General features: G+C 41.6%; 1 protein-coding gene across 1 annotated transcript in view; it reads right to left on the bottom strand.

The window, feature by feature from the left end:
• LOC120031587 (glutamate receptor ionotropic, kainate 3-like) overlaps positions 1-11,483 on the bottom strand; it is a 143,341-nt gene extending 131,858 nt beyond the window's left edge. The window contains exon 1 of the mRNA XM_038977396.1: positions 11,369-11,483. Within this exon, the coding sequence (XP_038833324.1) occupies positions 11,369-11,483 (115 nt within the window). The remainder of the gene's footprint in view (positions 1-11,368) is intronic.
• Between the last annotated feature and the right edge of the window lie 16,153 nt (positions 11,484-27,636).

Genomic DNA, 27,636 nt, shown 5'->3' with positions numbered 1-27,636 from the left:
TCCAAGCTAAATAGGATTTAAACCCGTGCAGGCCACTGATACCTTCGGTGTCAAATCCTGATTACTATAAAGAGGAGGAGAAAAGGTCTCGCTGTTGTAATGCCTGTGTAACAAGGGGTGTCTTAGAGCTGCATAGTTACACCAGTATACACAGTCCATGGACAGATAAGGCAGTATTTTTATAGAGAAGGCAGGGGAAACTGCTCCGTTGAATGCCTATTTGAAAGGCGATGAAATAAAGGCTCTGTTTTTAATCTTGCTTGGATCAAAAGGTTCAAGCTAATTAACAAACTAAATAAGAGTCTCCCGAGCTGCGTCTCTCTCTCTCTCTCTCTCTCTCTCTCTCTCTCTCTCTCTCTCTCTCTCTCTCTCTCTCTCTCTCTCTCTCTCTTTCGCTTATACTGCAGCGTGGAGGGAGAAATAATGGGAGACCATAGCGGTGTGTGCGTTTTGTGTGTGTATGCATGTGTAGGATGGTAATGGAAAGGGGATACCAAGTCAGTTGCACAACTGAATGCATTCAACCGAAATGTGACTTTCGCATTTAACTCAACCCCTCTGAATCAGAGAGGTGCGGGGGGCTGCCTTAATCGATGTTCACGTCATCGGAGCCCAGGGAGCAGTTGTTGTTGTGGGTTAAGTGTCTTGCTCAAGGGCAGAATGGCAGATCTTTCCACCTTGCCGGCTTGGGGATTCAGATCAGCGACCTTTCGGTTACTGGCCCAACACTCTACCTGCCACCCCTCTGTGAACACATCTTGGTGTGTGCATGTTGTGCTTGGGCGCATTCATGGGTGCACATTTACAAATCCAAAGAGAAATTGCTCCCCGCGCTGAAATGTAACAAATACCTGCCAAATGTTCCACCAACAAGATCAGTTCCAATTAACCATGCTATAGAGCTCCATGACCCACAAAATAAAATGGCTGGTGATCAAGGTTTCCTGTCTGTTTTAATTTGATTTGACTTTTCCAGCAGAACCCGGAGGAGGCTGAGAGAGGGAGTCAAACTGAAAGGACAAGGGCACGTAATAAAGACGAATGGCTACAGCAGGAAATTTGATTCATTGCCTCGGTACAGCAACATTTACAACCAAAAAAAAAAAACATTGACAAGCCATGAATTTTAAAACACTGTCAAATCCAGGAAAGCACACATCCGGCTGCTATAATGACATTTAGTCCCAGAAGGCTGCTGGGGAAAGACAGGGAGATGGTTAACTGACTTTATCAGGTGGCCATTTGCCTGACTTTCACATGCGTGCAAGCAGTTTTTGGTTATGTTCAATTCAATACATTACCTCAATTCTTCATACCGAATACAGAAGAATAATCTAGAAAAACATCAACAGTAAATACTGAAACCTTACTCAATAAAACTCCTACCCAAACTCAAGTTTTTGGCTAATTTCTTCAGAACTAGACGGACGCATTGATGTGAGGGTTGCTCAGTATTATTCACTGAAATAGGTATCAGAAGCATATGCTTGCCGCAGATCTTTCACTGTGGAGCGCACACTTTGTAGTATGATATGAAAACGCCATCTGGTGTGGGAACACAGCTAGGCTAGCTGTGTAGCTAAAAGGCCCTACTGTGTCATAGGGTTACCTTACTGTTAGGGATATCCGTTACATTAATCCTCAATGGATTTAATAATCATTACCTAGCGTGCATAATACAACAGCTCTACTAATGTACACGGGCAGGTGTACACTTTCTTGAGACAGCGTTTGCTGCTAAGTATAGCATATAATCATCTCGGTGTTGACACGTTGTGTCTCTGTATGACCTCTTGTTGACCTCGTCAACGTTTTCATAAGGCATGATATTAAACCTTTCCTATTATTGTCTTTCATTAGAATCTCATTAGATTATGTCAAAATGGTGACATTTAACCATTGTGGTTATATGTCACCCAAGCTGACATATTAGTTATATGTCACTTACTGTGACATATGTCTGTATTCATAACACATTAATATGAAAATTCCTAACAGTAGCCCTATATTTCAGTATATTGCCTGGAGTGTTTGCTTGTTTGTAGGGTAACATTTTGTCTCCTATGGAGCAGAAACAGTGTGTCCTGCTGACAGCGGAGAACTGGAAACAACACATTCTGAGACAGGGCCCTCTCCTGAACAAAAAGAACATCTGCCGTTTCTCATCAGCTATATTGAAGCTAATGACGGGCCGCAAGTGTGCTGACAGCGAATGGAATTGGATTGTGTACAAGAGCCCCTGTGAGACCAGACATATGTTCTGGAGTGTGTTTGTGGATGGAGTTTTTGTGAGCGTGCGTTTATGTGTGTTAGTTGAAGTGTCACTATGGATGTAGTAGTTGAGAGAGAGAGAGAGAGAGAGAGAGAGAGAGAGAGAGAGAGAGAGAGAGAGAGAGAGAGAGAGAGAGAGAGAGAGAGAGAGAGAGAGAGAGAGAGAGAGAGAAGCCTGCTGGCATGAGTTATTAAGTGAAGACGTTGTGTATATTGTGCATGTGTGTACGAGTGGGCGAGTGAAGTGTGTTGGTACAGGTTGAATAACTGTTGTATCCTTCTTCCCTTTCAATCTCCTCCTCTGTCTCTGCGTCACTAACAGAGATCACTGCATCACACACATCAAAGGAGCCCACTCTCGCTGGATACAATTGTACTGTGACCTCTCCCAGTCTTTGTTCGTATGCACCACAACAACTCCCAGGCTGCTAGCCTAGCTCTCTGCCAAGAGGATTCTCCCTGCTTGCCTCCTCCTCTTCTGTCTAGGGACAGATTACATTTACATGAAAATTAAATATATGTTTTCCACTCTGGCAATTGACGGCCATCTTAACTTCACACAACTGTTGATGTGTTCACCACTCGCTGTTGCCTTTCTTTATCTAGCACAACTATTTCTCTCTCTTCTTTCTGTTGTCGGAACTCTGCGGTGAATTCTTTTGCACACGGTCTTGAGTTCAACTTTTGTATAAATGGAAGCGAAGTACTATACCACGGCCCTTTTTGCAGCCTCTTGAAATATTTGCGAGTCATTTAAAATGAGAAGTTTGCGTGAACCCCGGTGAGGAGGATCTAGGCAAGTGTGTGTTTGTGTGTGTATGTGAGAGAGAGTGTGAACGGAGAGCGCTCTCCTTCTCGCCTGCATTCTGGAGAGGCTAATCACATGAAGAACATTTTCTGGTTGGGAGGGATAAAGACCAGCCTCTGAAGTGACTCGTCGTGTTTGGAGAATTTCAACCGAGCAGCAGCTAGCAAACGCAGCTCTAATTCTCCTCACAGAAGTGTGGCTTTGGAACAGTCACATTGCATACAGCAGCAAATACATCTTGAGACTTCTCGACTGTTATTTCACACACAAAAGGTATTTAGGTAGTGTTTTCCCCAAAGCATAAATTACATTTGGGGAGACAAAATGACAACGCAGACACCGGCTGTTTGAGGAAGAGGGGCAAAAGGGAGCAAAAGAAATGAAAGCGATGTCATATCATGAGGAAGATTGATTAACTGGCCATGATGAAGTATTAGGTAGACAAAGTAATTGAATATTCAATACATCCCTGTCTGGCACTGAAAAGCAGCATTATGAAATAAGAGACAAGAGACTATAAATTAGTTTAATCAATCTTCTGCCTCCAACAACAATTAAATAAGCATAACTATAAGTATCTATTAAATGGCTTGTGGGCTGGTTTGTAATTTCATTGGTTCTCAGCATAAGCATTGGCTGCTCTATGACAGTGAGGCATGAGAGTGAGCCATTCATATATATATATATATATATATATATATATATATATATATATATATATATATATATATATAATCATTGCCATTGTTCTAAGCTGTTGAAAAATCCATATTTTCCAATACCGGTTGATCAGGTATTTATATAGTTGCATTGCATCACATAGCTTTCAGTAACTTCCCTCTAACTGTCGTAAATTTTGTCATTTTACATTTTAAAATGGGTGCTATAGCCTACCTCATGTCAAATGAAGTATACTCAAAGCTCAGTGGTTGGCTGAATTTGTTACATAACCATTGGCATCCATTGAAGTTGGCATAATTGAAAGACGAAGTCCAGGATCTTAACTTTTACCGCCTCTCAACCCCGTATCCGGGATCACCCCCCACCCCCCCCACACTGATTAGCATCGCTAGCATAGCTTCACAAGTAAATAGTAGCATCTAAATATCATTAAATCACAAGTCCAAGACACCAGATGAAAGATACAGATCTTGTGAATAAACCCATCATTTCTGTTTTTTAAAATGTTTTACAGGGAAGACACAATATGTAAATCTATTAGCTAACCACGTTAGCAAAATACACCATCTTTCTTTGTCCACCATTTTCTCTCTCCACCACTAGCTATCACCAATTCGGCTAAACTAAGATATTGATAGCCACAAACCAAGAAAAAAACTCATCAGATGACAGTCTGATAACATATTTATGGTATAGGATAGGTGTTGTTAGAAAAAAGTGCATATTTCAGGTAGAAATCACAGTTTACAATTGCACCGACCATCACAAATCGACTAGAATTACTAGATAGAGCAACGTGTATGACCAATTTACTCATCATAAAACATTTCATAAAAATAGACAAAGCATAGCAATGGAAAGACACAGTTCTTGTGATTTCAGACCATATTTCAGATTTTCTAAGCGTTTTTCAGCGAAAACACAATAAATCGATAAGTTAGCATACCACATGTGCAAACGTTAGTAGAGCATGAATTCAAGGCAAAGGGAGCTATAACGTTATCATCGCCAAAATATATTAATTTTTTCACTAACCTTCTCAGAATTCTTCCGATGACACTCCTGTAACATCATTTTACAACATACATATACAGTTTGTTCGAAAATGTGCATATTTAGCCATACAAAACCGTGGTTATACAATGGAAATAGTCACAACTCAAGCATCAAAATGAGGGACGTCAGCTTTCAGAGTGATCTAGTTTAATCGAAAGCTAATCATATACTTGACTAAAAAATACAGAGTTGACAGGAATCGAAAGACAAATTAGTTCTTAATGCAACCGCTGACTTACATTTTTAAAATTATCCTTACTTTTCAATACAGGGTTCGCCAAGTGAAGCTATACCAAACAAAATGGCGAAATATGCGTTTAAAATATTTCGACAGAACAACGATTTATCATATTAAATATTGCTTACTTTGAGCTGTTCTTCCATCAGATTCTTGGGCAATGTATCCTTTCTATGTTATAAATTTCTTTTGGTCGATAGATGTCCTCTGTCCTTCGAAATGTCCACTACCAACGACCGAGACCCCCGAAACGTTCCCAAAGCTAAAAAGTGCACGACAAAGAAATTCCTCAGAATCGCACTAAACGGATATAAATTGCTATAAAACGGTTCAAATTAACTACATTATGATGTTTTTAACAACTATAACGAGTAAAAACATGACCAGAGAAATATTACTGGTTAAACAACGATTTGGAATGAGGCAAGTCCGATGTCCATCCCGCTTGTGACGCGCGAACAAAAGAGAGTGTACTCCCACGTTTTGTGGTTTTATATGGGCTGGGATTGTGCAATCGATTCCATTCAAAACGTGATGACGTACAGACACCCAGAGGAAGACGTAGGCAGTGTCGGTTTCTTCATAGCATTCACTGTCGCCTTAAAAACAGACTCCAGATCAGGGGTAAAAATTTCTGAAATCTGACCCCTGTCATGAAAAGTGCTGTAGATATTGTTCTGTACCACTCAGAGACAAAATTCCAACGGCTATAGAAACTATAAAGTGTTTTCTATCCAATAATAACAATAATATGCATATTGTACGATCAAGAATTTAGCACGAGGCAGTTTAATTTGGAGACCCAAATATGCTAATGCGGAACAGCACCCCCTATAGTTCCAAGAGTTAAGCACAACAACATGTTCTACGAATTGGACTCATCACATATCATACAAATTGCTAGTATATATATATATATATATATATATATATACTGTATATACTGTATATATATATATAATTGCTAGTATATATATATATACTGTATACTGTATATTATTATTCAATAAAACATTTCCAGGACGTAACATCAAACAAAATGGATGACGTAGTGCACAATTGGATGACGTAGTACGCAAGAAATGAGGACCCGTTCTGGCTCAGGAGCACCACTTTCAAAGCTACTGGTTGAAATTACACAATTGTTCGGGAGCATCACTTTAACAGAAGACACACAAAATGAACAACTATAGCTTTGGATGTAAAGCTTTAGACCCTAAGTCAGACAGGATGCTATAGAGAAATCTGGAGGTTAAAGAAACTTAGGAACTTAGAACACTTGAAAAAGAAAAGGAGAGCCGCAAACTCTAAGAGCTCAGATGCAATAATTGAATAACCTATTAACCAACGTTTCGACAGACAAGCTGTCTTCATCAGGGTATAACGACAGACACTGCGGGTCACTCATTTACTGTATATAGAGTCAAAGGACACACACGGGTGTCTGTAATCATGGCCGGGTGTGGCCTGATATCATTGGTTAATTCTCAGATATAAACAGAACATACAAAAAACATGAATGATTAGCATACGATCATAGATACAATTTGGCTACATAGGCCTACAAACATTTACAATGAATAGCAAAATCACAATAATCACAAGAATGGCTTCAGATCAAAGTCTACGTTGAGACAGAAGGAAGCAAGGGTCTTTAAATTAAAGATCCAGGCATCCTCTCATTTAATGAATTATCGAGGTCACCCCCTCTCCTAGGGAGGGTGACATGTTCGATGCCGATATAATGTAAGGACGAAATAGAATGGTTCGCTCCAAAAGGTGGGCCGCAACTGGGTAAGTCGAGTTTTTGCATCCAATGGCGCTCCGATGCTCCGAGAGTCGTACTTTTAATTTGCGCTTTGTTTTACCCACATAATTTTTACCACAAGGAGAAGTTATTAAAAGATAAATACCTGCCTTAGTGGAGCACGTGATAACACCTTTGATTGGGATCTACGCTTGTAGTTTCCATCCGGTAGAGGCGCAAATAGACGCTGTGCAGGGATATTTTGGGGTGGTAAATCAGAGTTTACCAATTGATCTCTGAGAATCTCTCACGAGAATTCGACCAAAGGAGGGTCAGAAAACACATTACCGATACAGTCATCAGATCATAGAATGTGCCAATGTTTGTGAACAATTCCCTTAATTTGTTCAGAGCACTTTGACTAGCGGGTAGTTAGAATGCAAGAATGCTTCTTTTTGCGAGACTGTCCTTGAAAGAGATCATGTCTCGATTTGTTTAGAATTTTCTCAATGGCATGCTTTAGAGAAACAGACAGCAGGCTGTTGGTCTAGTCTCTGACAAAGCACAAACAAATGCCTGCATTCATGACTTTTATACAGTGTTGCACCGTTTAACATGGTCCTTGTTTCCACATATGACTGAGAGAATACATTTATTCATGAGCACCGGTAGACACAATCAGCGTCTGAGCTTCACTGATTATAAGCTAAAACCAGACCTCATTGTCAACCAGGGTAGCCTAGCAAAAATATACTAAAATCACTCTATCCTATACATTATCTATATACCATAGAAATTATGGTATGAGCACTACTTGTTTAGCAAAGACAAGAAAAAGAAGAGAAGAGGGAGAACACTGAAGGTTAGGAGGAATAAAAATAGGCCTAGATACAGTAGAAAGAGTCTTTTCTCTTTTCTTTCCTCAGACGTTTACAGGCCTGCAGAAGGAGTGCGATTGACCATCTGGCCCTCAGTATGGAGCTATGCACTGTAAAAGCACTCAAATCAATGGAAACAACTCCACTTTGGATGCCCACCATTACACAGATGGTGTACTTGGAGAGAACTGCTTAGGCTACCTAACGAATAGCAGACACTGCACAGACAGAACACCCCACGCTACTGGCCCGCCACCACCACCCACTTCCAGTGAATGTTGCTTGCTTGATTGGTATTGTAAAGTATTGTTCGATGCTGGCCGGTGACCATGAACTACAACAGGGCCCTCTGGTGGTCTGTTGATAAATGGCTTTGACCCAGAGTGTGAGTGTGTGAATAGTATACTCATACACAAGCACAACACACACTCACACACATACTCACGGATACACTCTCTTAACGTCACACATAATGTACATGCACACAGCGGAGTCATTTCAGCTAAACTGAGGGTATGGAAAGCTAAATTGACTCCAGACATTATCACCTTGTTGCTGTAGTTTCACTCACCTCAGTCAATAGGGGACCTCTACAGGATCAGTGGGTCCCCCGCGGGACGGTTGAGCTAACATAGGCTAATGTGATTAGCATGAGGTTGCAAGTAACAAGAACATTTCCCAGGACATAGACATAATAATACATTATGGCCTTTCTCTTGCAAAATCAAAGATGATTTTCTTTGCATTATCTTTTACCATATCTAATGTGTTATATTCTCCTACATTATTTTCACATTTCCACAAACAAAGTGTTCCGTTTCAAATGGTATCAAGAATATGCATATCCTTGCTTCAGGTCCTGAACTACAGGCAGTTAGATTTGGGTATGTCATTTTAGGTGAAAATTGAAAAAAATGGGGCCGATCCTTATTAACACTCTACAAACACGTTATGCAAGAATTCGCTGCTACGCACCGGGATTAAAACTCTAGTTTAGTTTCATGTCAAGTCAAACAGCAGTTACCTAGCCAAAGCCATCTACTGCAGCCATCTTTACGCGCTGTTCCCTACAGCTGCATTGATGCGCTCTCCATAACTCCAGCCAGCCAGGCTACCACATAGTCCTAAAGTCAACCTACTAAACTGCATTTGGCTTTTAATCAGGGTTGGAATGATTTTAGTAGCCTATTTTTAATTGTTGATGTGGAGCTAGAGTATGGCGACTGCCAATTGACACCCCGCATGCACATATAGTCTAGGCCTAGGATAACACAAACCATATATGAGCACGCGATGATGCCCATAGACCAGGGCTGCCCAACCCTCTTCCTGAAAACTGTTCTGTAGGTTTTCAGTCCAACCCTAATTTCGCAGTTCTGATTCAGCTAGTTAAGGTCTTTTAGAGCAGCTAATTAGTAAAATCAGGTGTGTTAAATTAGGGTTGGACTTGGAAACCCACAGGACGGTACATCTCCAGGAAGATGGTTGGGCAGTCCTGTCACAGACAAACATACAGTAGATTACGTGCAGACAGATATACAAACCCATTAAAAGGCACTCAGAAATGAACTTAAAAATTCAGATTTACACAGAGACACAGTGTTATTGACATAGATGTCACTATGTTATTAACGTATAAAATATGCCTAAGAAGCACAGTAGACACAACCCGCACACACACACACACACACACACTCACTCTCACACACATTCAGACTGTACATGCAGACACATTTTTATGCATTTCATTTTTCTGTTCTAATGCATTTGTATGTTTTTGTTCATGTGGACATCAACTCAAATTCAGCACATTTTCTTGGCACATCCTTCTCATCTGCCTTTTGTCAAAAGACTAACTCACGGATACAGAAAGAACTGCACCTGGACTAGAATAAAAATATAAATAATATTCACCAAAAAAAGGCAATAGTGCAGCTGTAGCACATTTCAAGGTACATTTGTCTCAGCTCTGTGGCATTTCAACAACAAGACCTGTCACAGGCTATTTTCAGACAAAAGTCTTCAATTTGCATCACTAAAACAAAGCAGACTCTACATAGCATCTAAGAAATCACAACTCTCCACAACAATGTCATAGCTGTTCACAATGCCGCAGTCAATCATCAAGACATGACCGGCCAGAATAAGTGATGACAAACTGTAATACTCAATACAACGCATAGTTTTCTAGTGAGGCATCATGGTTTTGTTTGCTCTCAATATTTTTCTAATAATTTGTATAGGAAAAAATACATATATAGGCAACTCATTTCACTACCAGAAATCAACATATCTGATCATTTAGAATGGGGACTGTATGGCCTATATGGCTGTCTTAGTGGTTCTTTGTTGACAGGTTAAAAACTAGACTATGATGTAGCCTAATAACTATGTAATAACATATATTTTACTGTAAGACATATGCCTGCCTGTTCTTTAAAAACAAATGGATTGGATTTGGGCGAAATAGATTATACCCCACATTTGGTAAAAATTAAAACTATATTTTATATTCTTATATGTTTGTTCACTATTTTACATAATGACTTGTTAGGTTATCTGTTGAGACAAAATACACACATTTGTCCAGGGCCCTATCATATTGCTCTCCATCGTTTACATTGAGCCTTGTAAAGCTACGTTAATTTCCGGCTAATGCCATTTTGAGTAATTGTCCTGCATGGCACCGAGCCACTTGTCAAAACCGATTTGTCTTGGGACAAAAACGTATTGATCTTCATTCTGTCCCTCTCTCCTCGCCGCACAAAACGTTTCATCACATCTCCGCGCTCAGAATGAGAATTCTCACATTGTTTTACTTGGAGTGATTCCAAAAGACAGGGGCAGCATCACGCGCCCACTTGTGTCATCACATTAACCGTAAAGCAAAGGGGAAAGATTGTGAAAAAAGGCACTAGAGATCAACGCAGGAGTTGCTTACAAACTTCCTTCATTCCATAGGCCTACAGTACGCGTCATGCGGCTGTCCAAGGCAGGCGACACCTGTGCCGTCTCAGCACACGGGGCACCTTAATATACGTTGTTGTTCCTTATTTGCCCTCTTAAGTACAAATAATATGTTTGGGTTGTGCATACTTATATTGTGTTGCTATGCAAACATTCTCTACTTTTTCAAGCATTTTTAAGCATGTCAACCTTCTCCAAAATGAATAACTGACGTGAGATGAAGACTAATCATGTGTATTGATGTAGGATGTATTTATAACGCATCAACAATGTCAATTGCCACATGATAACCACATAGGGAACATATAATAGACTATAAGAAAATAATGGCATTGAGAAACAAACAAGCATGGGTAGGGGTCATTTTTACACCTGTCGGCTACAATGTGGTTGCCTCAAAGCCTCCTGACATGAAGTCACAATAGTTGCACAGCATTTAATCCAAAGTATCACTGTCGTATAAACTACTGTGGGCTATAGTCTCTGCAATGTTGTTTTAGATGCACACAGTCATCTGATAGCATACCCGTGAATAGAGCGTAAACATATATATTTTATAGATGACGGGCAAACCGTTACTCCAAAACCCACAGATGCTGCACAAGCACAGATAGATACCTTCACTTTCCTAAATAGATAGGATTTCCACTCTAAGAACGATACTGGTGCTTTACCTATAGCCGGTCCATATTACACATAAATAGACACTTAATAACGCTTACCTATTCGAATGACATGAGGCATCCCACAAGAGTACTGAATCCAAAAGAGACATAGAATGGCCGATGTCCAGTATTCCAAAATCGAACTCCGGGCAGACAACCAAGTGTTTCGCATGATTGTAAAGTCGAGGGATCCACTTTTTAAGATTCCAAATACGCTTCAGTGTTGCTCATCAAATTTGAATTCGACGGAGTCATATGTGGGTTTATGTGTCTGCGACAAATGGGCGCTCATTGTACTTGGTGCAACATTCTCCCAGTTTTTTCACTCTCAATACTTTGGACGGCTTTTCAAGAATATACCCCACCAGTTCCACACACAGGCGGATCAGTGTTACGCCTGCGAATGCTGGCTGCTACAATTAGCCTGCACGAGTCTGTATCCCTTCCCCTCCTACCGTTGATGCTATTTGTCTGCTGGCTGGAGAACAACCGGGCTGGATTCCCGTACAAATGTGGAAGGGAACTGCGCCTGCGGTACTTTTGGTCGCCTCCAACGATGCTCTGACCGGTGTTAGCCACAAGAAGCCTTGAAAACCTGTTTCTTAATACGTTTCTTCAGAATTCATGCAAGCTCATTACATATTTCAAATATATAAAATATCAGTGCTGATTTGAAATATTAAATTAGTCAAAAATGTTGATATAGCCAAATAGCAGTTATTATCATGATGATATTGTCTAAATGTTAATTACTGTTAATTTAGAAAAAGTATTCGAAATGTATAAGAGAAGCTTCTTCATGATGCACTAGTCGTTGCTGTATGTTTTTCTCATAGCGCAATGAAGAAATAGCCTAATGCGCTTCAAGTTTTACAAAAATCAATAACAAAAAATCCGTGGACGACCAGAATGGCTTTTTTAAATTGAATGCTTGTTCAACTCACAACCTGCGCGTGGTTGGACAGATTCACTGGTGATGATTTTTTTTGGTACTGAGCAAAGCTTGTGTTGTGAGAGCGAGCGCCACCAGCCTTATTCAATAGTGCCACTAGAGGCACTTGAATCATTAGGCAAAGGTCACAATTATGTCCATGAAACATTTGACACGTGAGATTATACCACTAGATTATTACATTTTCAATTATTATTTATTTCTACTTATTTTACATCTATGTGTTGACTTTTTTTGGTTAGATTAATGCTCCCTGAAAACCAATTAAAATGTTGAGTATAAATAACTTCCCCATGTGTGTCAAAAACAATCAATTGCTTCACATGCCTATTCTGCCAATTCTACCTAAACAATTACAATGATACATACTACAAAAGTTTCCCCTTTAAATCTAACAGTGTGTAGTCTACCTGTCCCACTGAGTCATTTGGAAAGCATAGCCTACTTTATAGTATAGTCTCTAAGGTAAAACGTGCTGCCATGTCCTCACTCCTTTCAGGCCTAATCAACATGTTTAATGACAAAGAAAGCCTGTAGCAGGAAACAATTGAACGGGTTGAATTGTGTATGTACATGTTGGAAAATAATCGTCTGGCAGTGGGGTGTGGGCCATTGACAAAGCAGACTGCTCATCACGGTTATTTGGAGCGCTCTGTCTGTGTCAATGAGTACATTAAACTCACATAACTGCTTAGTGCCTTTCTGTCTGTCAATTTGTCATGCTTTATATGGAGCCGTCAGTCACAAGACGGTGGGTGAAACATGATTGCAATCGCATAGAGAGTGTGCCACCGCCTGCAGTGCACAGGCCCTCTCTCCGCCACTTCCTCTCTGCTGTAGGTACAGTAGTGACTGTGTGGAAGTATCAAGTCACATCACACATGTATTCATCTACTCGATGACACACAGTACTGTATTACTTACTGCCACGAAGCACTCCAGTGAAAATGTAAATTAATATATCAGTTTGTCCCTTGTGAGAAATTGAATTTATATTTCAATGAAGGAAAGGCTGAGAGTGAAATGTTGGTATCTCTAGACTGAGTCTCTAACTCTATCTCTGCACTTGATTTTTATATTGAAATATAAAGGGATTTAAAAGATTCTGTTGAAGATACTCAGTCTGAAGATGGCAAAATGGCGATATAGTCTTAATGAGCTTATGAATGCACTGATGGGAGAATGGCTTGGCCCATTGGTTTTATATTCCTATTTTGAATGGGGGGGGGGACAAACTAATTGTATCAGAGGGCATGCGAGCTAAAATAACCATAACTGACTCTGCCACTGCATATTCATGTCTTGAAGAGCAGATCTATGACCCCTTGGCACAATACAAGGACTATCAATGTGAGTTATGTGGCCCTACTCTCACATTATCAAGATTAATTGACTGCTGCTCTTTCAAATACAAAATGTACACAGCTTCAGCAAACAAGACATTCTGGGGGTCTGGGGGTGCCCTCTATAGAGAGGCTTGTGGCAGTGCTCTCCATCAACCAGACTGATCTATGGATCTGATCGATGACCATGATCAATGGTCAGACAGGTGTGTGCCATCACCCAAGACATGGTGGGATGCTATTGGAAGCTATGGGCTGCTATGAGACACACGCAAGCTATTCCATAGAAAGACCTGTGTTCAAATACAATTTGAAATCATGTCAAATACTTGAGCTGTACTTGATTGAGCTTGCCTGTTGCAATGGAACCAATAGAAAAGTCTCAAAAGTGAAACCCCCACCCATCCAGGCACCCTAAAGCAAACCTTCAAAGTATTTGAAAGACTTCAACCCAGGTCTGTTATCACAATCACCCAGCACTCCTCCCCTGACAAGATGTAAGTCCTTCTCTGAAACAAAAGGAGGTGAATATAATGCTAAATAAATATTGCCAGACAGTTTGTTGAATATAACAGGGGTAATGAGTGGAAATTTAAATGACAGCGGATGCTCATATTATTCCATGCTGGGTTAATAACTACTTCACTGATGGCACCCCCTGATTCGCTTTCTCTCTTTCTATGAGGTGTTATCAATAATAAGGAAAGAGGCATTACTAAATCCTGTGCTAAACATGAATGGCCTGCTGGCAAACGTAATACAACATTGGAAAAGGTAAAAGGGTTGTAAAAGGGTGGTAAAACAATAAAACACTAGTGAATATTGTTTTACAAAGTCATTTTGGGAATATTTTATTTGGTAGTCTTCACTGGGATGTATACCTGGTATGTCACGATCTTCGTTGGGAGAAAGAGAGGAGGACCAAAGCGCAGCGTGGTATGTGTTCATCATGAATTTAATAAACAGAGAACACTAATAAACAGAAAACCTAAACCTATAGGGGAGGGTCTGGGTGGGCATCTGTCCGCGGTGGCGGCTCTGGCGCGGGACGTGGACCCCACCATAGTCTATACAAAACAATAAACGAACAACAAACGTGAAGCTATATAGGAAATGTGCTGACACAAGCAACTAACATAGACAATCACCCACAACCCACAATGACAAAACAGGCTACCTAAATATGGTTCCCAATCAGAGACAACGACTAACACCTGCCTCTGATTGAGAACCATATCAGGCCAAACACAGAAACAGACAAACTAGACATACAACATAGAATGCCCACTCACCCTGACCAAACAAAACATAGAAACATACAAAGCAAACTATGGTCAGGGCGTGACAGTACCCCCCCCCCCCCCCCCCTCCCAAGGTGCGGACACCGGCCGCAAAACCTAAACCTATAGGGGAGGGTCTGGGTGGGCATCTGTCTGCGGTGGCGGCTCTGGCGCGGGACGTGGACCCCACCATAGTCATTACCCGCTTCAGTGGCTTCTTAGGAGCGGCAACCCTCGCCGCCGACCTTGGACTGGCAATCCTACTAAAGGGCCCCACTGGACTGAGGGGCAGCTCCGGACTGAGGGGCAGCTCAGGACTGAGGGGCAGCTCCGGACTGAGGGGCAGCTCAGGACTGGCGGGCGGCTCCTGACTGGCTGGCGGCTCTGGCGGCTCCTGACTGGCGGGCGGCTCCTGACTGGCGGGCGGCTCCGGCGGCTCCTGACTGGCGGGCGGCTCCGGCGGCTCCTGACTGGCGGGCGGCTCCTGACTGGCGGGCGGCTCCGGCGGCTCCTGACTGGCGGACGGCTCCGGCGGCTCCTGACTGGCGGACGGCTCCGGCGGCTCCTGACTGGCGGACGGCTCCGGCGGCTCCTGACTGGCGGGCGGCTCCGGCAACTCCTGACTGGCGGGCGGCTCCGGCGGCTCAGGACAGACGGGCGGCTCAGACGGCGCTGGACAGACGGGCGGCTCAGACGGCGCTGGACAGACAGGCGGCTCAGACGGCGCTGGACAGAAGAGCGGCTCAGACGGCGCTGGACAGACGGGCGGCTCAGACGGCGCTGGACAGACGGGCGGCTCAGATGGTGCTGGACAGACGGGCGGCTCAGACGGCGCTGGACAGACAGGCGGCTCAGGCGGCGCTGGACAGACAAGCGCACCTGTAGGGAGGAGACGGAGAGACAGCCTGGTGCGTGGGGCTGCCACAGGACCCACCAGGCTGGGGAGACCTACAGGAGGCCTGGTGTTTGGAGGAGGCACCGGAAGGACCGGGCTGTGGGGGAGCACTGGAGCTCTGGTGCGCAGCCTTGGCACCACTCCCCCAGGCTGGATAACTACTCTAGCCCGGACCCTCCAGAGTGCAGGCACAGGTTGAACTGGGCTGTGGGTGAGCACTGGAGATCTATTGCCTACTACGCGCACCTCTCCCTTAGGCTCCACTCCCACATTCGCCCGGCACGAGCGGCGCGCAGGCATAGGACGCACTGCACCCTCCCAGCGCCCCGGAGACACAGCACGCAGAGCCGGTGCAGGATACCCTGGACCGAAACGGCGTACCGGAGACCAGACACGCTGAGCAGGCACGATACGCCCTGGCTGGATGCCCACACTCGCATGACACTTTCTGAGGGCTGCCCTATAGCGCACCAGGCTATGGGCACGTACTGGCGACACCGTGCGCTTAACCGCATAACACGGTGCCTGACCAGTAACGCGCTGCTTATAATAAACACGAGGAGTGAGCTCAGGTCTCCAACCTGACTCTGCCACACTCCCCGTGTCCCCCCCAAAAAAAATATTTTGGGGCTGCCTCTCGTACCTGTCGCGCTGCCGTGTTGCCTCCTCATATCGCCGCCGCTCAGCTTTCGCTGCCTCCAGCTCTGCCTTGGGGCAGCGATATTCCCCAGCCTGTGCCCAGGGTCCTTTACCATCCAAAATCTCCTCCCATGTCCAGGAGTCCAGAACTCGCTGCTGCCCGATACCACGCTGCTTGGTCCAGTTGTGGTGGGTGATTCTGTCACGATCTTCGTTGGGAGAAAGAGAGGAGGACCAAAGCGCAGCGTGGTGTGTGTTCATCATGAATTTAATAAACAGAGAAAACTGAACAAACTATACAAAACAATAAACGAACAACGAACGTGAAGCTATATAAGAAATGTGCTGACACAAGCAACTAACATAGACAATCACCCACAACCCACAATGACAAAACAGGCTACCTAAATATGGTTCCCAATCAGAGACAACGACTAACACCTGCCTCTGATTGAGAACCATATCAGGCCAAACACAGAAACAGACAAACTAGATATACAACATAGAATGCCCACTCAGATCACACCCTGACCAAACAAAACATAGAAACATACAAAGCAAACTATGGTCAGGGTGTGACATGGTATACCAATGATTTATGTATACACTAGATGACAGGGGCGCTGTTTTGAAGCAACCATGACTCCATCTTCGCACTTTGTAAAAAATATTTTTGAAGCTATAAAAATGCATTTATTAATGTCTACATTTGTTTTTGCCACGCGTATTCTGTTACAGACACCTTAATGCATATCTTTAAATTATATTATGTGAGCTAAACATAAGCATTTAAAATGACAAAATATTTAAAAAAATATGTTCCTTAAAGTATAATGTTTTGAAAGTTCTAATGTTGTTGTCCCCACTACAACAAAAAGTAATTAAATACATGGAATTTTGTTCGTGAAACATTTAATTGAAATACTGTAAAATTCCATTCATTCCTATGGAGTACTGCTTCTTCTGTGGAGTGCCAATATCGCAGACCGGTGGCTTCAAACCCTCTCATTGGCCAATACATACAGTTGGAAGTTTACATATACCTTCACCAAATACATTTAAACTCAGTTTTCCACAATTCCTGACATTTAACCCAAGTAAAAAATCCCTGTTTTAGGTCAGTTAGGATCAGGATTTATGAATGTGAAATGTCAAAATAATAGTAGAGAGGGATTAATTTAAGCTTTTATTTCTTTCATCACATTCCCAGTGGGCCAGAAGTTTACATACACTCAATTAGTGTTTGGTAGCATTGCCTTTAAATTGTTTAACTTGGGTCAAACGTTTTGGTTAGCCAAAACACAAGCTTTCCACCATAAGTTGGGTGAATCACAAGCTTTCCACCGTAAGTTGGGTGAATTTTGGCCCATTCCTCCTGACAGAGCTGGTGTAACTGAGTCAGGTTTGTAGGCCTCCTTGCTCGCACACGCTTTTTCAGTTCTGCCCACAAATCTTCTATAGGATTGAGGTCAGGGCTTTGTGATGGCCACTCCAATACCTTGACTTTGTTGTCCTTAAGCCATTTTGCCACAACTTTGGAAGTATACTTGGGGTCATTGTCCATTTGGAAGACCCATTTGCGACCAAGCTTTAACTTCCTGACTGATGTCTTGAGAGGTTGCTTCAATATATCCACATTATTTTCCATCCTCATGATGCCATCTATTTTGTGAAGTGCACACTGCAGCAAGGCACCCCCACAACATGATGCTTCCACCCCTGTGCTTCACGGTTGTGATGGTGTTCTTCGGCTTGCAAGCCTTCCCCTTTTTCCTCCAAACACGACGATGGTCATTATGCCCAAAAGGTCCCATTTTTGTTTCATCAGACCAGAGGACATTTCTCCAAAAAGCACGATCTTTGTCCCCATGTGCAGATGCAAACCGTAGTCTGGCGTTTTTATGGCGGTTTTGGAGCAGTGGCTTCTTCCTTGCTGAGCGGCCTTTCAAGTTATGTCGATATAGGACTCGTTTTACTGTGGATATAGATACTTTTGTACCTGTTTCCTCCAGCATCTTCACAAGGTCCTTTGCTGTTGTTTTGGGATTGATTTGCACTTTTCGCACCAACGTACGTTCATCTCTAGGAGACAGAACGCATCTCCTTCCTGAGCGGTATGATGGTGTTTATACTTGCGTACTATTGTTTGTACAGATGAACGTGGTACTTTTAGGCATTTGTAAATTGTTCCCAAGGATGAACCTGACTTGTGGAGGTCTACAATTTTTTTTCTGAGGTCTTGGTTGATTTCTTTTGATTTTCCCATGATGTCAAGCAAAGAGGCAGTGAGATTGAAGGTAGGCCTTGAAATACATCCACAGGTACACCTCCAAATGACTCAAATAATGTCAATTAGCCCATCAGAAGCTTCTGAAGCCATGACATCATTTTCTGGAATTTTCCAAGCTGTTTAAAGACACAGTCAACTTAGTGTATTGTAACTTCTGACCCACTGGAATTGTGATACGGTGAATTATAAGTGAAATAATCTGTCTGTAAACAATTGGTGGAAAAATGACTTGTGTCATGCACAAAGTAGATGTCCTAAACGACTTGCCAAAACTATAGTTTGTTAACAAGAAACTTGTGGAGTGGTTGAAAAACGAGTTTTAATGACTCCAACCTAAGTGTATGTAAACTTCAGACTTCAACCTGTAGCATCAACAATCCAGAGTTTATATACATCAGAGAGTATGAGGTGTTGGGGTTTTGGTCAGAATCTGTATGAATACTACTGTTGTGGTCTTACTGGGCAGCCTATGTAGGCTACCTTATATGACCAAAAAGCATTACACATCGGCCAAGCAGTAAATTAAAAGATAATTCAACCTGACACCTGTTAAGTCACACGTTCAGATATGACGACAGTTTGAGTGTGCTTCTGTCCTGTTTTGTTCCCTGTGAAATGATTGCCTTCGCATTTACAAGCTAGCAGACTTTTGCGATCAATTACTTGTCAGGAGAGTCAGTCATAGCTAATGGTTCAGAAAACACCAAGTCCCCATTGTAAAACTAGAAACATCGACAAGTGTTGCACTTAGTTGACTGGATTGATCAGCACATTTTGTTTATTTTTGAGTGACGGTAACAGAATAGAAAGACACGATCAATGTTTCTCCCAAGGCGCCTTTCAGTGGCTACTTATAACCCAGGCCTGGGATTGGCTAGGACGAGATGTGCAATCCACAGTGTTAGATTGTTCATAATTATTTTGAGAAATTGCTGTGCTGCTATTGAGCTGCAAAAATGAATCATGTGAAACATTTGTTCTCATTGATTTTCATTCTCTCTTTAAGAAGATTGTAAAAGGCATCACCACCAGGCAGAAGATAATGTTGGAGATCGAACATCTCCCTACAACAAAAGGTGAATAGGAACCCGGCTTTCAGAAAGACTACAGTCTAATATGGTTATGAATTGGGTGTCAGGTTTTTCGAGCGTCTCCTTTGAAAGAAACCACTTCTTTGACGACAGACTTTGAATGGTGTTGTGAAGTGGTTTAAAACACAATCTTATGATTGGTTTCATCAAATGCAACAAAATCTACTTTCCAGACTGTAAATGGAAATTGTTTGGGCCCAAAGAAAATTGAAATGAGATTCAAACAAAAATTAAAGGTTGGTAAAACATTAAAACACGAGTGAATATTAGTTTTCAAAGTCATTTTGGGAATATTTTATTTGGTAGTCTTCACTTGGATGTATACCTGGTATAACCAATGATTTATATATACACTAGATGACTGACAGGGGGCACTGTTTTGAAGCAACTGTGCCTCCATCTTGTAACTTCTTATTTTGGAAGTTATAGAAATGCATAAATTTATGTGAGATTCAAACAAAAATGTAAAGAATATAAAAAAAGTTATGGGCTGCAAATTCAAAAGTATGTTTAGCCTGACTGATATGGTCATTTCTTTGCATACTGTTTGGCAATGTAGCGAACTTATTAACTCAACACCTGGCAACTTTGTCAAGAGGTTCGGATTTCTTGCCGTAACGGCTAAGGTCTTGGGTTGACAGTCACTGGACCCTGGATTCTAAGGGATATATGCTGCATTATGCTGCACATTCAGACAGTGTTACTTCTATATCTTTCTCTATCTTTCTATATATCTTGATAAAGGCCTTGTCTCCTCTATCCCTCCTCTCTGAACTTATTTGCCAATGCATGTTGAGAAGGAGGTAAGGAGAGAGGATGTGAGGAATATAAAAGAAAAATAATTGAGAAAGAGCCCATAGTGTCTCCCTCCAGACCTTTTCAATAATTCCCCAACCTACGCCTGTCATGGTCAAAAATAGCATTTTATAGTCTACATTGTTTAGTATGGTCATGCTGAACCACGACTGCTTGTACTTCACCTCCCTAACACATACTGTAAGCCTGTCAACGCTGTGGGTTTGTGGCGACTCTATCACCCTGCCATAACGTCCTTGCTGCTTTAGTGGGCAGACAGATAATTAAATGTCGATTTACTCTCTTCAACTTTACTAGAGCAATATTGCCCTACTGCTTTGCTCACTGTTGATAGATTGAAAGCTGGCCGTGGCCTCGTAGCGTATGATTCAAGGCAACGTGCCATCGGCAGATGAGGTTATGAGGAATTGGCCAAATTCTGGCTCTGATCACAACGTTTATATACTTTGGGCTCAGGCCCGTTCTGGCTCGGAGCTGGAGACTGAGCTGAAGATCTATGTGGTGCGCCTGACATGTGTTGTGCTGTGGTGAGAGGGCAGACAATCACTGGCCTGATCATTCATCCAGACAGTCTGGGAGATGGGTGCTGCGAGGGTTTCAATCCGAAAGGTTATAGATGAGAATCCCGATTTCAGTACGATATCCAAACATACCAGCAGCATAGCTTCAAGACATGATGAGGCCATGTTTGCTGTGCAAGAGCTGACACCAGTGACCTACAAAATCATTGATTAGTATCTCAAATTATGTATTTCTACCACTGGTTTCCTCACAGTGATTACATTACATGAAATGTAATGTCAGGTCATTGGTAAAATAGCAGCATGTGTGCCACATAAGTACCTATGGTCGGATTGCATGAAAAGGACACTTGAGAGGAACGGTTGGCGACCTTGTCGAGATTAATCAAGGAGCGATTAATTATCTCAGAGAACTCCCGTGACTGAAATATACTTAACCCTGGACTGCAGCGATGTGCTTCAAAGAGGGAGCAAATGTCCACAGAGGTCAGAGATCAAATGTTGTCCTGACCTATACTCAGGGTTGTCATCAGAGAGCGATTTGAAAAAAAATGTATGCACTGTTTGACTTATGCTGATAAAATCTCATTTGCATACCTAATTAGCATGTGGAACTCAAGACCTCCTTCATCATCAGCATTGTCTTGCAGCACACTCCGCAATCCCCACAACAGTCGGTGAAGTGCCACTTTTTTGCCAACTCAATACTTGTAATCCAACTCTCACCAAACACTTACGATGAAAGACACATTTAAACCTCTGGGAATGGTTTGCTGCATACATGTAGCAACATCAGTTACAAAGATGCTGCTACATGTATGCAGCATTATGTATCCCTCTTAGCTAAAGTCAAATTCAACTCCACTACCTACACATAGGTTTCTTGTTTGCATGTTATGGAGCTAATGAAAATAATGAGTATCCATACGTGTTGACAGGGATCGACATTGAAGCAAACGGCTAATACATATAGCTAATGACTGTTTTCACTTTGATCATTACATATTGTACATGCCACCAGCAGAACACATTTTCAGAATAATGTGTTGATTATCTCGATGGGGTTCATACTATGCTAGAAGTGCTATGAGATGTTTGGACTGTATCATAAACATGCTTAGCTAGCTAATACACTTCCAGTCAAAAAACCTAATGCTTTGTTATCTATATTCCTATAATTCACCACTCAGTGTCTGTCAGTGACCGAAAGGGAGACACGTCGATGACAGCGACTGTCCGATTAACTGCTACGTCGGCTAATATCGCTCCGGCAGTTTAACAGGCCAGGCTTTGTTGTTGTTTACACCGTGTTTGCCCATCATTAGGCTGGCAATGCTCATTGCTGCCTACTCCTTTAATTTTAATTAAATGTGATATACAGTAAAGGCTCCACACGTGGCCCCCAGCCAGGATTTTGAAATAAGACTCAATTAACCTGAATGACCCTGTCTAACACAAACAATGAGAAATTAATTGTATGCAATATCCATCCCAGACAGGCTTTGTGGGCTCAAAAGTACCTTATAAATGGTTTAGAATGCAATTCCACTTTGTTTTCGTTTGTGGCTTCCAAATCAATGGGCCATTAAAATTCTCTCCACCAATGAAAAATAGGATTCAAAACTAAAACAGGTGTCAGGACTGGGGTACGAAGGGAGGTTTGGGAGGGGAGCAGATAATGAGAAAGAATGTTTTATGAAAGCTGGATAGCATTAGCAAAATGGGATATTTTCGGACTGGACGAGTTGTGTTGATAGTCTCTCATGTGCATGTGAGAGAACTGCAGTTTTCTTTAAGATAAATATAGAGATGGGGGAGGGTTGTTTGAAGATGGATATTGGAGCAGTACGGTACAAGACAGACTATACTTAATGAATTATTTCTACTTTCATGAAATGGATGAGGTATTTCTGAGTTCAGATGTGTGTGGTACATAAGGTCTTCCAGAGGTGGCTTCAGACAAGCTACAGTGCCTTCAGAAAGTATTCACACACCTTGACTTTTCCCATATTTTTGTTGTGTTACAGCCTGAATTTAAAATGGATTAAATAGAGATTTGTTTTGTCATTGGCCTACACATAATACACCATCATGTCAAAGTGGAATTATGTTTTTTGACATGTTTACAGATTAATTAAAAATGAACAGTGTCTTGAGTCAATAAGTATTCAACCCCTTTGTTCTGGCAAGCTTATATAAGTTCAGGAGTAAAAATGTGCTTAACAAGTCACATAATAAGTTGCATGGACTATCTCTGTGTGCAATAATTGTCTTTAACATGATTTCTCTGTACCCCACACATACATAATTATCTGTAAGGTCCCTCAGTCGAGCAGTGAATTTCAAACACAGATTAAACCACAAAGACCAGGGAGGTTTTCCAATTCCTCGCAAAGAAGGGCACCTATTGGTAGATGGGTAAAAATAAAGTAAAACGCAGACATTGAATATCCCTTTAAGCAGTTATTAATTACACTTTGGATGATGTATCAATATGCCCAGTCACTACAAACATACAGTATAACTCATTTGCTGGAGAGGAAGGAAACCTCTCAAGGATTTCACCATGAAGTGACTTTAAAACAGTTGCAGAGTTTAATGGCTGTGATAGGAGAAAACTGAGGATGGATCAACAAATTGTAGTACTCCACAATAATAACTTAATTGACAGAGTGAAAATAAGGAAGACTGTATGGAAAAAGGTCCAAAACATGCATCCTGTTTGCAACAAGGCATTAAAGTAACACTGCAAAAAATGTGGCAAAGCAATTCAGTTATAGTCCTGAATACAAAGTGTTTTGTTTGGGGAAAATCCAATACAACACATTACTGAGTACCACTCTCCATATAGTGATGGCTGCATCATGTTATGGGGATGTTTGTAATCGTTAAGTACTGTCACGCCTGCTCCCGCTCCCCCTCCCCCTCCCGGGCGCTCGAAGGTGCCAGGCTCCCCAGCATCACGCACTCCTGCCACCATTATGCACACCTGCCTTCCCCCCGTCACACGCATCAGCGATTATTAGACTCACCTGGACTCAATCACCTCTGTCATTAACTCCCCTATATCTGTCTGGTTCCCCGCTCTGTTCCCTGCTCCTGCATTATTTGTCGTTTGTCGTTGTTTACCCGTGTGCTGACGCTGTTCCTGTTTTGTTACCTGTCTGTTCCGGAATAAATGTTGACTCCCCGTACCTGTTTCTCATCTCCCGCGTCGGTCCTAACAAGTAATGGTGATTTTTTTCAGGATAAACAAGAAACGTAATGGAGCTAAACACAGGCAAAATCCTGGTTCAGTCTGCTTTCCATCAGACACCGGGAGATGAATTCACCATTCAGCAGGACAATAGCCTAAAACACAAGTACAAATCTACATGGGAGTTGCTTACCAAGAAGACAGTGAATGTTCCTGAGTCGCCGATTTATAGTTTTGACTTAAATCTTCTTGAAAACCTATGGCAAGACCTGAAAATGGTTGACAGAGCTTGAAGAATTCAGAAAAGAATAATGAGAATATGTTACACAATCCAGGTGTGGAAAGCTCTTAAAGTCTTACCCAGAAAGACGCACAGCTGTAATCGCTGCCAAAGGTGCTTCTCCAAAGTATTGACTCAGGGGTGTGAATACTTAGGCCTGCATACTAATGTAAATGAGATATTCCTGTATACATTTTCAAAACCTTCAAATAACATGTTTTCACTTTGTTATTAAGTGCTGTTGTGTAGATGGGTGAGAAAAAATATAAATCTAATCAATTTTGAATTCAGCTTGTAACACAACAAAATGTGGAATACGTCAAGGGGTATGAATACCTCCTGAAGGCACTATATGCTTACCTGACCCCAGAGACGTGGGTTAATACTACAAGACTTCAATCAGCGCACAGCTGAGAGAGCATTTGTAATGTAGTGGTTTAAGGTCACACAGGGTTTATACTTTAAAATCAACATACTACTGTTGTGCAATAGCTACAATGATGTGTGCTTGTGTGAAATTTTTCTGTGTGTTTATGCATGTATGTTTTGTGTGTGAGTGTGCATTTATGTGTGTTTGCATGTGCTGTGTGTGTGTTGGGGGGGTGGTGAGAATGGGTGCTAATGTGAGCATGTGTGTGCGCGAACATGACATATCCGTGCATTCGTGTGTGTGTGTGTGTGTGTGTGTGTGTGTGTGTGTGTGTGTGTGTGTGTGTGTGTGTGTGTGTGTGTGTGTGTGTGTGTGTGTGTGTGTGTGTGTGTGTGTGTGTGTGTGTGTCTGTGGGTGTGCATACGTGCGTGAAACATTACAACCCTTCTGAATAGGGCCCCGCTAATTTAAAATTGTTTTGAATTTAAACAATACAGTGATCCCCTGACTTTCATGTTATCACATTGGCAGTTATGAGTAATTGCACCCTGCAGCATTCCCTACCCCTGGACCACTTTTAATTATGTTACAAAGCGTACTGTTCTTCTGAATTAATGTCAGCACGAGAGTCTTGCATTATTGGACTCACTTGTGTATTTACAGGGCTTTTTCTTTTTGAATGATGAAAATATGTCTGTAAATATGTCTGTTTTTGTTGGTTTGTTGTAACCTAGGGGCATGCACTGTGGTCGTGGTATTTGCAGATTTCAGGGTAGGATTAGTGAATTGTAATATATAATGCAATATTTGGAACAGTTGTGAATTGTAGATTAAAGTCTGTGTTTATTTCTGGTGGAGAGAGGCCACTTTTGTCAACAATGTTAGACTACCCCACTCTACAGACCAGACTTGGGTTCAAATACTATTTTAAATAATTTAAAATACTTTATCTGTGCTTGATTGAGCTTGCCTGACTTAATGGACCAATAGCAAAATAGTCTTAAAACCCAGCACATATGGCACTCTAGGCAGGCTAGAACAAACGCTCAAAGTATTTGAAAGATTTCAAATAGTGTTTGAACCCAGGGCTGCTACAAACACTGAAGATCAGGTCCGTTTTTCTTATTTACACATAAAATTGCTGTTGGAATAATTCATGAACGTGTATTTTTTGTCCATCATCATGGGTTCATTCAGAGGCTCCCTCGAAACCAAAAGCATGTCACTCAGTTGAAACTGTGAGCATTAGGGTCTGAGGGAAATTCTCAATAGAGATGGAATTTCAAAGACTCCAGTCACCAAAGTCATAGACTGTTCTCTGTGCTCATAAAATCAATAATTTGCTAGTAACAGATGGCATTCATATTCTGACAATCTCTGGTAGCAATACATGATAATAACATCTACAGAAAATACAGAAATGCCAATGGTGGAGGTGTTACCATTTATTTTCAGAACCACATTCCTGTAAAGCTTAGAGACAATCTCATGTTAAATACTGTTGAAGTAACATGGCTACAGTTTCATCTGTCTCACCTAAAGCCCATTCTTGTGGGAAGCTGCTATAGACCACCAAGTGCTAAAAGTCAGTATCTGGATAACACGTGTGAAATGCTGGATAATGTATGGGATTTCAATAGAAAAAGAAAAAGCTTCAAACTGTAAGTAGTGCCTGCAACCTGGTTCAGGTTAGTTACAAACAGCACAGGAATTAAATCATCAACATGTATTGATCCCATCTTTACTAATGCTGCAGAAATTTGCTTCAAAGCACTATCCAAATCCATTGGATGTAGTGATCACAATATAGTAGCCATATCTAGGAAAACCAAAGTTCCAAAGGCTGGGCCTATAGTGTATGAGGTCATACAATATGTGTTGTAGTGAAACCTATGTTGTAAATGTAAATAATATTTGTTGGTCTGTGGTGTGTAATGAGGAGCAAGCAGACGCTGCACTTGACACATTTATGAAATTGCTTATTCCAGTTATTAATAAGCATGCAACCATTAAGAAAATGACTGTAAAAACTGTTAAATCCCAGTGGATTGATGAGGAATTTAAAAAAAATTATGATTGAGTGGGATGTGGTAAAAGTTATGGCAAATAAGTCTGGCTGCACAACCAATTGGCAAACGAGAAATTGAGAAATCATCTGACTAAACAGAATAATAATAATAAGAAACTATGAAACAATAAATTAAATAAAGAATGATAGTAAAAAGCTTAAATGAAAATTTGGGATTAAAAGGCAAACTCAGCTCCATCATTCATTGAATCAGATGGCTCATTCTTTACAAAACCCACTGATATTGCCAATTACTTAATTTAGGCATGACATGCCAGCAATAAATGCTGACACTACACATCCACTGATCAAATTATGAACGATAAGCAATGTAATTTTGAATTCCGTAAAGTGAGTGTGGAAGAGGTGAAAAAATTATTGTTGACTATCAACAATGACAAGCCACCGGGGTCTGACAACTTGGATGGAAAATTACTGAGGATAATAAAGGACGATATTGTCACTCCTATTTGCCATATCTTCAATCTAAGCATAGTAGAAAGTGTGTGCCCTCAGTCTTGGAGGGACGCAAAAGTCATTCTGCTACCCAAGAATAGTAAAGCCCCCTTTACTGGCTCAAGTAG

This window comes from Salvelinus namaycush, chromosome 37, assembly GCF_016432855.1.
Source record: "Salvelinus namaycush isolate Seneca chromosome 37, SaNama_1.0, whole genome shotgun sequence".
Taxonomy (NCBI): Eukaryota; Metazoa; Chordata; class Actinopteri; order Salmoniformes; family Salmonidae; genus Salvelinus; species Salvelinus namaycush.
Note: the sequence above shows the minus strand (reverse complement) of the source record. Positions and strands in the feature narration are given on the sequence as shown.